General features: G+C 45.2%; 1 protein-coding gene across 2 annotated transcripts in view; it reads left to right on the top strand.

The window, feature by feature from the left end:
* Positions 1-14224, top strand: part of pcdh11 (protocadherin 11) — a 127549-nt gene that overhangs the window by 42545 nt on the left and 70780 nt on the right. For both annotated transcript variants that reach the window (XM_062524095.1, XM_062524094.1), the window contains one exon: positions 11691-11750. In XM_062524095.1, the coding sequence (XP_062380079.1) occupies positions 11691-11750 (60 nt within the window). The remainder of the gene's footprint in view (positions 1-11690; positions 11751-14224) is intronic.

Raw genomic sequence — 14224 nt, 5'->3', positions numbered from 1 at the left:
TCTTTGTGTTCCCGGTAAGACGACAACTGCTTGACAGATTGTTTCAAAGAGCGTTTCAAAGAGCATTCCGATACCTGAGGGGAAGTATGGCAGGGATGAGGGAAATCACAGGAATAACATACTTATGCAAAAAAATCACGCTGAGTATTTTAAACTTCCCTCAAACAGGTAACAATTGTAGTTATATACGGCTAGTATGTCTCTATGCGATTCTTCATGTTGAATATAGAGAAGCATAAACGGCCTCTGGAACAGCAACATTGTTATGTTATCGGCAAATATGTAGGCCAAAATTATATTGCTTGAATTGCATTGCCTGTTGCTTATCTAAAACAGCTGGCGAATAATATGCATGCGCTCTCAATATGACGTAGATTTTATTAAGATGACTCATCCTTTGCAATAACCTGCTTTAACAGTAGGCTATGCAACTGAAAGTAATATCGCGCTGTCTGTAATATTCATTTCATCATGAAATATCAAAGGCGTATAGAGCTGCTTTCCAGTTCTAGCAGGGTTTTTTTGTCTTTTGGTTTTCTGATGAAGTTATCTAAACAAACAACCCTTGTCTGCATCTCTGGTCACTTTACAAGGCCGTGCATGTCATGCTTGACCGTGACATCTCACAAATGGGCCTCTGTTTCAAGTCACCCGGGCCATAACGAATATGACAACTTCAGCCTTTCACGCCTACGCCAAAGGTAATTTAACCTCTACCTGTACCACATTTGAACATTTTTGACATGTCTTAACAAGGTTTGCGTTACGCCAGAGCTAAATTCAGCCAGGTTATTCATGGAGTCTCGTTCTCTCATAACAAATGAATGCAGTCAGTATATATCACAGTGCCATTCCGCACTAATGTCGAGCAGGGCTGCGTTATACGGAAAAAATGACTCATTAGCAGTAGAGGCTGGATAGTCTCAGCGTGCGGCCTGCTCTGGCTAAAAAAGACACAGGGGGCTTTTGACCACACTCACCCCTCTGACAAGCTGAGAATGAGAATGTGTTGCTGCCTTGTCAGTCCAGGAGGCAACATTGCCTTGACACATGTGAAGATAGCCACCACATCCTTTAACCCATTTGCTGTTGGCATTGTCAACAACCCTGACATTCTCATTAGGCTAATCTAGCGAGCATGTCAAACCAACCCCATTAAACCTGGACTTGCCACGGAAGCAACGGGCCGGGTGGGGGTAGGGGGTGGGGTCAACCAATCTCATTCCAACACATTGCCAATAACAGGTTTTGACATCCACCTACATCAGCACTGCACACAAAAACCGTCATAACCTGTGGTGTTGAGGTGATGTTATGTATGTAAGATGTGTGACAATTAAGGTATGACCATTAAGAATGATTCATTTAGGGTTTGACCATTAAAACTGTCTTCTTTTAACATACTAAGTTAATGACTACAACTGCAACTTGTGGCGCTGAATTTGTCATTCATATTTTAACTTTTAAGCATTTTCTGTGGGGAGATATACTCCCCATACTGCATATATGTGAAAATCTCTTGAAACCAGGAGAACTGATGGAATGCATTGGGCTAAACGCATAATTGGCATTATACATTCTGTTTTAAATCCATATGAGGGATCAGAACTGACACGTCCTCATTAACACGCGGACCCATGTCTCTGCATAGAAGCTGAAACTCTAGAGCTAGACCACTCTGATAATTACGCCAGTGAGTATGAGGAAGCAGGGGAGTAAGAGGAGGAGGAGGAGGAGGAGTGGAGGAGGTGGTGGAGGAGGTGGAGAGGAGGAGGATTGGCGCATGGTTACAGGTGGCACTAATTAAGTTTAATCTGGCAGCACACTCCTCCATTTTTTTTCGGTCTTTCTTTCTTTCTTTTTCCCCCTCCTTTTTGGTAAGCTCTCTCTTGCTCTCGCTCTTTCCTCCGAGCATCATGCCTCTAGGTGCGGGGGCTCAGAGGCAGCCTCCCATAATGAGCTCCTCAGCCACACATTGGATGCCCTGGAGTACTGTCCCTACAGAGCCATAATGAGCACTCCAGAGCACCACTCTATGCCTCTCAGCCAGGGGTGCCAAGCCTGCCTCCCCCCAGACAATGGCGCGCGGGTGGGCACGGCTTGTTCGCCGTCCTCCTCACGGGGAGGCCTCCCCAGGGGTGGAAGGGGAGGAAGCGCTCGCCTGTAAGGTGGGAGGGATGGCCCATAGCCTGGGGTTGGCAGCAGCCGCCGTCAGCAAGCACGAGGGGGCGGAGAGGTGCGTGTGTCTGTGTGTGTGTGTGGGGGGGGGGGGGGTAGAAATTCACCCTGCAACTCGCCAACAAACCCTCTTCAGTACACACTGGTTTGGTGGGGGGGGAGCAGGGAGGGTTTTAGGGGAGGAGGTGCGTGTCTGCGTGGATGTGTGTCAGTGTGTGTGGGCACGCATACATTTGTGAAAAGAGGTGAGAGAAGGATAGAGAGAGGGAGAGAGGGAGCTAGAGAAGGAGAGAGGAAGGAGAGGGATGGAAGGGGGAGGGCTGTGGAGCAGTCTCTCCTGCTGCGCTGCTGCACGGATTCTGCCCCTGTAAGCAGCCAGGAGGTACGCTCGCATCTAAGCGTCCACCAGACTGGACCTGGAAGCAGCGCATCAGCACAGAGACAAAACTATTTTCCTCTGAGGAAGCGGTTTTTCTTTTTTTCTTTTTTTGAACACCGTAGATAAGCAGTTGTAGAACGAGGCAATGTGCTCTGTGTTTTAGATACAGTTTGTGTGTGTTTGTGTGTGTGAGTCTATCAGTGTGTGGCTGTCTATCAGTCTGTCTGTGCTCGGATGTGTGTGTACGTTTGTGTATCTCTGTGTGTGTGTGTGTCTATTCATCAGTTTCTCTGTGTGAGTGTGTGCGTGTGTGTGTGTGTGTGTGTTAGTGTGTGTGTGTGTGTGTGTGTGAGTGCGTGCATGCGTGTGTGTGTGTGTGTGTGTGTGTGTGTGCGTTTGTGCACGCGCGCATGTGGGTGTATGTGTGTGAGTACATGTGTCTCTGCACGAATGAGTGCACTCCTTTGATTATCTTTTTTATTTAATGGATTTGCATAACAATCAGCGAGATTTTATTAGCTGGTGAAATGCAGATAACAATCAGTGCCATGTTGTTGTGAGGCTCTTAATTACAGTGTTGAATAATGTCAAGCAAATGAATCAAGCCAAGCACCTCTCACATCAGCTTTCATCAGCGTGGAGAGTTACATAGGGAAGGCTCATTAGGCATCCACTGTATGGGGATCTTTGTGTTGGAGCCAGGGTGGCTCTACAGTGCACTGCAGTGCAGCTTCTCATTGCTCCAAAAAGCCAGAAAGGTTGAGGAGTCACCGGATAAAATTATTTAAACATTACTGGGAGGGGTAGGGGGCAGGGGGGGAAAGGAGCAACATTTTTTATTACTCCATATTTGTAATGACTTTACCTCTCTTTCTCTCTCCCTCTCTGTCTCTCTCTCTCTCTCCATCTTGAAAAAAAGAAACTCTCCCAGCTAGAAATGTCTTTCCTGAAACTACTCCATCTGGGAATAAGGATTACATTGTTATTATCTTTCGGGAGGATTAAGGATTTGTGTCTAGCACTGAGTGGTGCAGCCGCACACAAGTAAAGCACAACATGTTGTTATTACTGAGCGTCTATTGTTCCTTTAGCAGTAATCATCTTCACAGAGCCATTGACTGATGGCTGTATGTATGTTGCTTTATTGTAACACTTTCAGTTTTTCTGATCATAGAAAAAAGGTCATACTTACACACTCTCACTCTTTTCCGGGGGGAATGAGGTCAAATATTAAATCCCCCCCTCCCCCTCCCCCTCCTCCCCCACACACACACACTTGGAATTTGATGGACAGAAATTCCAGGAACATGGAAATATCATTGAAACAGTAAGGTATAAATAAATAGGTCATTGTGTCATACTTTTATCTTGTCTTGATCAATATGTAAAAAAAAAGAAGAAAAACATAGCTGACATTTATTAAATTACTTTTCTGCTGCGTAAACACCAGGGGTTCTTTTAAAAGCTTAACCTTTGTCTTCTTAATCAGGTCAAGTCTGACATTTCTGCCAAAATTCATCACTTCTCAAATTCACAGCTTTAGCATGAAGCAGTATAATTGCCAGTTTCCTAACAAATCCGGGCTGAACTGGAGCCCCCCAGGCCAACGATGACCTTTGGTGCGTTTGGCAACTTTATGCGACTCATGATGCTTTGTGCTGTTTTCCACAAAATTCCATATTTGGTCTTTGCCTGCGACTCTCCCAAATCGGTACGTTCCGATTGCAACCATGTGAGCAATAGCACCAGGTGACCACCGCCTCGTTTTTTTCCCCCACCCGCTCGACTCTGCTTGCCGTTTGGGAGTCGGCCATACTTTGAAGGAGAGCGTAATTGGCAGAGTGGAACTGTAGGATTACAGGAGCATGAAAGAGAAATTGGCTTGATCGTCGCGCAGGATGCAGCTGTAAAAGGAGATGACTTGACATTGTTTTCTCAAAACAGCTTAGTGCTGGACCCTGAAAGGTGTAGAAATCTACTGATGGTGGCAGTGAAAGACCTCTATAAGTACACCTTTTCGTTGTTTTGCCGTAATTGCACAATCACGTCTTTATTTTGTCATTTTATTCCATGGAAGAGACAATGACAGGAAAATGTGTCTGGATTCTAAATATAAAATTCTTGCTCCATCGCTGCATATTTTTGGTTGCTTGTTAGAGCACCAGCTGATATGTAATTTGAGGAGCAGATGATGATTTCCATGTACAATAGCCAATTCCGACTTAAAATTAGCCTCTCTTTTGATCCGCTAATTGAAACTTTCATATATTCTTTGTTCCGCTCCAGCCTGCTATCTGCTGAACTGTCCAGCAAATTCTCTGGAGGCAGGGCTTTACTGGAGAACCAGAGGACAGGCTCAAAAAGTATAAATAACCGCCATTTACATTGAGCAGAGGCAGAGGAAATGTGATCAAAGCATTTCCTATCATGGCAAATTTGGCAAGGATTCACAGCCTGTTTCACCCCCCCCCCCTCCCCTTCCCTACATCCATAGTAGTTGTGTTGGTGTGTTTGCTTGTGTTTACATGCTTGTCATTTTTTATTTTTCTCACCAAACCTTGAGCACTCCCACAGACTGTGACATTCACAACTTCTCCGCCACAATATGCTGCTTATAAATCACTTAGGCGCTTCTGATGCAAAAACAATGGTTGAAGTGAGCGCAGCCTCTCACTGAGCCACCGCTCATGCAAAGCTGTTAGAGAATAATACTTTTCCGTCCAACATAATTTGGTATTAATGGATTGGGTCAACTCACCATAATAAAAGAGACGGCACACTCTGAGTGGCACATTGTCCCAAGCTGAAATACGTGTCAGCGGGAGAGGAGGGTGCGAAACCATTGGACCTTTTTTTTGCATTGACCCCCACAGACCTTAATCGATTAGTGCAGCCCAATTATAGTTCACATTCTCAATAGCGAGAAACAAAGAACAATTCAGTCTCGCTTTCCATTCAGTGATAATTGTATCCCTTTTAACGCACATTCTAGTGGGTGAGCTGTCGGCTGTGTCAAAAAAAAAAAAAAGAGTGAGGAAAAAGTTCTGTAAAGCCGGTTCCTCTGTTCCTCTCCCTCTGAGACCTTGGATCAGGAGGCTGTAGGGCTTTTGTCCTCGCATCGAGAGCGTGGAACACTTGGCCTTGTCCCTGGGTGCTGCCAGGATCAGAGCCCTCCGTCGCCATCATCTCCGAGCTGGCAGCAGAAAAGACTGAGCTCCAAGTGACAAATTGGCCGGCAACACAAGTGACAACATGCCAAGAGACACTCTCAATATATTTGCCGACTGGAACTGTAAAATATCACACTGAAAAGAGTGCACTCCAAACTCCCGACTCTGGCCGAGGAGTGTGCACTACCCTGGGTACACTGCAAACACATTTATCCTGACAAGTGGGGCATCGGTCCTGGGAAGTGAGAGGTGGACACCCCACACTGATACGCTGTAACAGAGAGCCATGGCGAGCAGAGAGCTCTCCTTTGTAACGCAGCGCTGCCTTTGTGCTGTGTTGTGACTCCAGTGCTTCTCCATCTCTGAAAATAGAAAGACAACAGACTATCTGTGACGGATTATTGCTGTGAACGCAGCATGATAGCGTGTGACGTAAGACACACGCACACTTTGTTTTTCCCCCTCTGTATTCTGTGTAGCTTTACCTTTGTCGGGTACGTTCGTAGTCCATGATAAAATAGCTTTTAGAAGGCTTTAGCTGGTCTGATGTGGATGAAGCTATAGGTCCACTATCCCCACGCCGGATCTGTTAAAGGACTATAATTACATTGTTTCCATTTGTGTTTGGGTGTGCTGGACACAGTTACTGGAGCAAGGTCAGGAGAGCTGGAGGAGAAAGCCCTCTTGGGAGGTAAACAGAGGACAAATATATATGAGCCCATGCAATACATTAACTATATTTTGTCAGGCGAGTGTAACATTGGGGTTAGAGCTGTGAGTCTCTGTGCTCAGGCACCCACAGTTTTTACTCCAAGCTTGCTCTGAAATGCAATTTGATAGATTGGAAAATAATAGGTGCAGGCAATTGACTAGTCGTGGGATATTATTTCAAGATTAGTCAAAACACTTATGCCGTGCCAAGTTTCGCACTACCATTACTGGATATGAGCTCAACTCACACCTACAATAAACACATACTTCACTGAGCTTCACTGACACCCACCAACCACTTGCCCTGCTGTTGAAGCTGAACTATCCGCAGTCACTGTGTCCGATTTTGCCTTCTCTTTGTCAGTACAGCAATTGCATGCCGTTAGAGTCTCTCTGAGTTGCAGATCTATTCATATATAGATTTAGTTTGAAAAGAGATCCTTGAGGTTAGCCAGCATCTCAGCTTTGTACACAACCCAAGGCACTTTTTCTATAGCATGCAACATTCTAGCATATCTGCTCTCAATTTGGTCGTGACTGACAAGACCTATTTAAGAATGTGGCAGGTGGGTGCTTTTGCTGCCTTGTAGGTTTTTTGCTATTAAAATGATATCCAGCTTGTCTTTGATGGGTTGCGCCTCAAACCACGCCTTATAATGATTTCAGGTAGACCTTGCTCAAATTGGAAGCATTTGTTACTTGAAGCCATATCAAAATAATTGTTTTGATTTGTCTCAGCTTTATTTGGCACTGAAATTAATTGGAAATGATCCCAGGGAACAATGACTTTTTTTTATCTTATGAAGAGAACGCTGGCTGAGATACGCTACAATCCTCTGGCTTACGATCACAATGTATTTTTATCTCTTTATCATTCCCATGCAAAGTCAGTTTACGTTTTTTTTTTCTTTTTTCAGTGGGAGGGTATGATAAATGTACAGTATGGTACTTTGATTGCACGGCCAAAGCACCAACTAAATAATAATTCATGGGCAGAAAGGCTCTTGCCTACGGCTCTGAAATTGCTAATGATCAGCTGTGGAGAGGCCGTCTGATAGCGGTGCCTGGGGACTGGTGCAGATCCACTATTGTGTGTGTGTGGAAAGCTGTGCTTCAACATTGGAAACAAATGGAGGCTGCATGCATGGAGCGGGAAAAAAATCAACAACAAATGAATAATCGGCAACTTCTCCAGCCATGTAGATAACAAGGGAGCTCAGACGACACACACACTGCACATAGCCCACAGATACCCGTGTGTACGCAGACAGCGCATGCATAAGCATTGCTCGATCAAAGCACGACTACATGCAATGTTTCCTGAAAACCAAGGTGTGTGACTGTTTTGTGGGAAATCTGTCTAGAAATGTTTCCGTGAATGTTATGTTCTTTATCTCCCCTACCTAGAGCCCCCCTCTCAACTCACCCCCCACCCCAACTGTCATCTTTCCTTGTCATATTATGCAGTGCCACTGGCAATAAGATCCACCAGGGTTTTTTTCCTCTTCTTCTTCAATGTGCTGAAAGATCAAAAACACCGGAGTCACATGATGAAAAGCATTTGATAATCCTTGAAATACAGACCCCCTTTAATCCCATAGAGGAATACTGATGTGTTGTTCTTTTTTTTTTTAAAAAAAGAAAAAAAAAACAACAACAGTGTTGCAAACAGGAATAGAGAAGCCACAGCAAGTGATGGGAATGCAACTTACTTAACGTCAGGCCATCTTGAGTGGCAGCCAGGAAGTACGGAGAGGAAAGGGGGGAAAGCGAAGAGAGGAGAAAAAGAGCACAAAGTCTCCTTGTATATGGGGGAGACTGCCACTGGGGCGGATTGCCTCCTAGTGCCAACGTGCCAAAAATGCCCGGCGCTTCTCTTCCAAGAAGGTGAATAGTGCCCTTGTTTGATGGCTGAGGGGGAAAGCAGCCTCAAGAGTGGCTAGTCCACCTGGTACAGAGTGGAGAAGACAAGTTAATGTGACAAAACTCGGAGGATCTCCCCGAGACTCGTATCACAGAGAAAATAGTGTTCATGTCTGCCAAGGCCTTGTGTGGCGCTTTCAGTTTCCATTTCATAGATGGGCTTGGATGGTACTCGTGCCTCGAAAAAAAGAGAAAGAATTGCTGGCAAGAACGTGTTATGCTCTTTGTAAAGGATTTCCTATCAAATAAGGAATATATGTTCGGATTTGGAGGGGATACATTTTATCTTTCAGTCACATTCTTTAGTTTTTGTAATGAGAGTGTGTATATTAAGTCCCTGCTAAATTGCATTTGTTATGATGAAATATTCATGGATTTCATTAAAGCATATCCGTAGCAGCAATAAATTAACTTCTGTGGACAGATTTTTGAAAAGTGTTGAAGTGAATGAAATGACATTTCTAATACTGTAAATCTTTTTTAGAACACATACCAAATTCGTAATACCCTGAGGATTTGTACGCTTCCGTGTGTGTGTGAGTGTGTGTGTACTGTACAGTATGTATGTGTGTGTGTGTGTGTGTGAGTAGGTGAGTGCATATGAACACGAATGTGTGTGTGTACGTGTGTGCATTAGCGTGTACATGTGTGCTTGTGTACATGCATGAATGCATGTGTGCCTGGCTGCAGAAGGACTCACTGTTATGCATATGCATTACGGGTGTTGAGAGTCTGCAATAAGCACCGTCTCTGGAATGCATGCCCTCTGAAAAATGTATAGTTTCAGTAGCAGAGCAGATGCACTTACAAGCCTCTGTACCGCCACTTCCAACATCTTAATTGAGACTTCACCCTGAACTCCTTCCGTCCTTCTCTAAAAAGAGGGATTCACACTGTCTAGAAAATGAGCACACCAGGAGAAAAGATCCTCAGCATCTTGATGCACTTGTGGGAAACTGTCATTTCAAAGAGCATCGTCTCTGTAACTATGGCACGTGGAGTGTTAGTCAGTTTGAGCACTGCTGGCTAGGCGATTATGGCACTTTGCAGAATGCTGTCTATTACTTCTTTCATAAGAACTTTTTTGAAGTATTTCCTGAGATTCCTCTTTTTCTATGTAAGCGCAAGGTTTTCAGTGGAGGGTCAAGCACAAATTGCACTTAAAGTATTTCTGTAACACCTCGACGAAGATCATTTAGTAAGAGATCCTGTCCTCTCCTAAAAAATGAGGCCAGTGGCCAGGAAGAAATCTATTTTCTCACAGTACGGCAGTCTGCACACTCTTAGACACTCTCCAGCTAGGCAAGCAGTTTATGAGAAAGAGCCATCTTAAGAGAAGGCTTGGGGGGAAAAAAAGAACAGTTTCAGAAGTCTTTGTCAGTTCGCCTCAACCTTTCTCATTCTCTTTGACTCGCCGAAGGAGGGGAACAAAGACTTGACTCCAGATGTGGTCCTTCACATGCGCTCTTCAGACATAAAATCACTAGGTGATCACATAGCGGCGCTGGCCTGCCCAGGGCAGAGAAATTAGCATACAGTGCTCCGTGCATCAGCATATCGCTTCACCTCCTATCACACAAAGGTCACCCCGTAAAACATACAGGTCAGCAGTCACGGATAACAGTGAAAGTGTGTACACATGAAAGTGGAATCAAAGTGGTCGGCTGTCACATTCAATGTGCCGAGATTAGTGGAGCACAACAAAGCCCACAGAGCCGGACCATAAGCTTTCCGTCGGACTCGACGGCCAGCTCGGGAAAAACTCGTTGCGGAGAAAGGATTGTCCGTATGGTGGCAATCAGTGAAACAAGCTGCTCTGTTAAGTCCGATAATTTAATAACTTCTCCCCTTCTAAAAACGTTGAACTCATGCTATTAAAGGGGAGTTCAAAGACACCCTAAATTGCTAACATTTCTCAATGGAAGTGGTGCTATTGCCAAGACTAATAGCATGCAGAAAGCCAAGCGGATGTTTTTCTTTATCGGAACGCAGGGCAGACCTAGAATCAGTGCAAGGGCCGCTGACACCGGCTCACTTAAATAAACACGTCCTGCTGGTTGCCCTTGCAACCAGGCAAATGTGTGGTTTATTAGACGCCGAGCTTGCCTACCTGTGTCAACCGCATTCAGCTTACAGCGCCAACACTCCTCAGGACAACCTCATTAAATCAGTCCCAGAAAAAAAGGGACAAAAACGAGGTGTCTGCAAAGACAGGTAGGACAGCTGAGAAGTGATAATTGGTCAGCCTTGGCTGTTATTAATGTGAAATGTATTATTATGTTTCTCCCCTTGGCTTGGCTGATCTGGGAACAGTTAGGACCAACCCCCCTCAGTGTATAATGTGTAGTGTATAGTGCAAGAGGGCCAGGGCTGTAGCCACAGTCTGTTTATCTTTTATGAGCTGCTGTATGTGTGTGTGTGTGTGTGTGTGTGTGTGTGTGTGTGTGTGTGTGTGTGTGTGTGTGTGTGTGTGTGTGTGTGTGTGTGTGTGTGTGTGTGTGTGTGTATGGGGTGAGTGCTAGCTAGCTAGCGCCTGCCTCTGAGTTTATGTAGGCTCTTTTAAGTGGATATGAAATATAGATGTTGAAGTGTGGACAGTTCAATGTTTCATCTCTCTTGGTGATACCATAAGGAAGCCATTAATAGTGTCAGGGAGCATTAGGCGTACCACAGGAAGATAATTGGATATGAGGGGGTGACTGGCGGCACCTGCTTGGAATCAATGTGTCCTCCCAGGAGGTCGGCTGAAGTGAAGTTTGTGAGGCCCGTCACCCCCATTGCGAGCTCACCTCCCCGGTGCTGTTTTTCATATATGTCTCCGGTCACCTCAAGATGGCTCTTTTTTGTCCTGGGCTGCCATTGTCAGTGGGCCTAACATCCTGCATAATAGCAAACAGCAGGACCATCTGTTGTTGGCTTGTTGACTTACCTAAGCACAACCTTTTCAGTGGTGTTAGCCATGTATTTGCAGGCGATGTGCTGTATTTACAAAATGGTAATCACTCAGCTAAAACCTGTTTTTAAGATTGCACATATGTTATGTTAAAATGCTGTGATTACCACTTGAATAATGCATCGGCACGGCTGAGACGTCTGTTCCACCATCCTCAAGGGTCAGGGTTTAACGAGGACTCAAGATTTATGGCCTTGACCTTTTTTTTGTGGCCGACTTGGACTTCTAAACTTTTCAACTTCTCAAGACGGCACGGGCAAAAGGTCGTCCTGCAGACGCTTTAGTGAAAAATCCCTGTCAACACGTTTTAAAAGACACACTGACATCAATGTTTACCATCAGTTCTAATAAAAGTCTTTTTGACTTCCTTTTGCAGAATCAAAGTTCAACTCCAGACAAGACATTCACTGCTGTGCCCCAGGCTTGCCCTCATAAAGTAAGTCGTTACTATTTTTATATTTTCCCCACAAATATATTTTATTGTGGCTTTTTTTCTGTTTGATATGTTTATGTCCAACAACATTTTCATGAAGAAACAAAACCCTTGAGGGTGTTTCTGCTACACGTCTATTGTATTGCTGCGTTTCAAGTTATTGTCGAGCTCTCTGGCTAGTTGCAGGGTTATCTGCCATTTTTGCTCATTTCTGTGTGCAAATGAGGAGGCATGTGTGTGGCTCACCTCAGGAAGAAGTGTGAGGCCGTCTCAGTAAATGCCATTTTACAGCATGGTGGCTTCTCAACAATCCCCCCACTAATTTGCCTCTGCTGGCTCCCACTCGTGAATGTGATAATGTGCTATATAGAGAAACTTCACAGAATTTCCAGTCGACTAACCCAAAAGTGTCAAAATGCTTGTGTCCTTTTCTGGATGACTAACCAGGTCAAGAGTAAAAAAACACAACACAGTCTTATGGAGAAAAGAAGCCCACCGAAGTGCCATGTCTGACAGCCTGTCAGCAAGTGGTCAACCAGACAGTATCTTAAGTGTAGTGCCTTCTTCTGCTTGGTCGACTGGCCGAACTGTCTCAGACCTGCCAAGAGGGAGCCTCGGCTCCGGCTCCGCCGTGGCACATTATGTGAAATGACATGAGCCCTCGTGGTAAAATAATAAAATAAGGCAATCAACTTTGTCCTGAGCCGGCTGACATGAAATGAGTCTCTAATTGCCGGCCTGTCCTTCACTCCTCGGCGGCAGACAGGGGATGGCGCGTAGATCACCCCTAATGATAGATTCCGCGTTGTGCTGATGCGAACTGAGTCACCTGAACAGTCACCTAGTTGGCACACATTGTCCTTGAGATGCGGGTGAGCGCTGCAATTCCGCCACCTCCCCAAACAGTGGCATGTCGTTGTCAGCGACTCTATCGAGCAACCTATCTGGACCGACGTAGCGGAGGGATGCCACGTATTGGTGGCATTGTGTCAACGTTTCCCTTCACCCAGCAGAACATAATCTCTTTCTTGTTGAGAGCCATTAGCATCTGCGTTCGGTACAAATCAATATGCGAAAAGGGAGCAATGAAGCGGCGGAGTAATTGAGAGTGTCGCTCAGCGTCCAGAATGAAAGTATAATAGGTAAATGGGCGGACGTGATTTATATAATCAGGACGTCTTATGATGTGGCACTAAGAACATTCCTATTTCTTTTGTCTGTATTGTGCGCGATGTGAATGAAAGGGGGCTAATGAACAGCGAGCTTATAAAAGATCTGTGATTATGTAAAGGCAGGAGAGGAAGAGACACAAAATGAGGCAGAATGAGCATAAAAAGAGAACAGAATGTGGGCATGTATATGAGCACAGCAAGAGAGAGGAAGGGAGGGAGAGGGAGAGAGAGAGAAAGAGAGAGAGAGGAACAGAGAGAGAGAGGGACAGAGAGAGAGAGAAAGAGAGAGGGAGGGAGATGGAGCGAGATGGAGAGAGAGAGTGAGAGCAAAGCAGAAGGGGGGGGAAGAACACTAAGTATACATAATTGCTGCTTGACACATTGGCCAAATTCTGCTGTGCCAGGATCGGAGTGAAGATGATTAACGGCTGTCCGAGTGGGTGGGTAACTTGGTCACCCAGGGCCACTGGTTTCCATAGCGATGCTACTCCAAAGGCCATACATTATATTGTGAGCATCCCCGGGGCCCAAGCATTGTTAAACTCCATAATAATATCTCACATTATGCGCATTGTCCTTCCTCTCGCCGCTTATTCATTCAATGCACCATTATTCACCGTCGATGGCAAGCTGGAAATAGAGAGGCTCCAAATCTCTGCCTCACCAGTCAAACTGGAAAGATGGCACACCTCAGCATTTAAGTGTGATAAAGTAGCCCCCCGCTTGAGACCGGTTATCACTTCGCCCACATTAGAAAAGCCATCTTTTCATGTGTCTCCCCTTGTGATGACTACAGAGGAAATTTTTCTTCCCCCCCTCCTCTCTTTTTGAATAGCCAAGTTTTTTCGCTATGGAATAATGTAAATCTCACGACTGCTGTGAAAGCCATGCAAAGTAAACACATATAGCCCTAACACCGTGTTGGTACCACAGGGCTCACAAACAGATGGCAGATGGAGGAGGATTTTCAACCCTCCCTCGGTGAGTGCGAGAGGCATGCTGAACCCTGGCACCGCCAGCCAAATGAGAATGTTGTGGCCGACGCCGACGCCCCCCCCCTTTCCCTCCCGCGCCTCTAGGGAGGGAGAGAGTGTTGCGGCTATTCCATGATGTCACATCCTGTTCGCACTTAAACACTCTCCCTTGTACGATAAGGCGATGCATTACCATGCAGTTTTATTATTAAGGGCACAAACATTTTTCCCCCTTCCTATCTCCGCTTTTTTTATTTTTTTATACTCCGGGAAACCCACTGGTGAATAAGCACATCTTAATAATGATTCATACGGGATAATAAATGGAAAT

The sequence above is a fragment of the Sardina pilchardus genome, chromosome 21 (assembly GCF_963854185.1).
Source record: "Sardina pilchardus chromosome 21, fSarPil1.1, whole genome shotgun sequence".
NCBI lineage: Eukaryota > Metazoa > Chordata > Actinopteri > Clupeiformes > Clupeidae > Sardina > Sardina pilchardus.
Note: the sequence above shows the minus strand (reverse complement) of the source record. Positions and strands in the feature narration are given on the sequence as shown.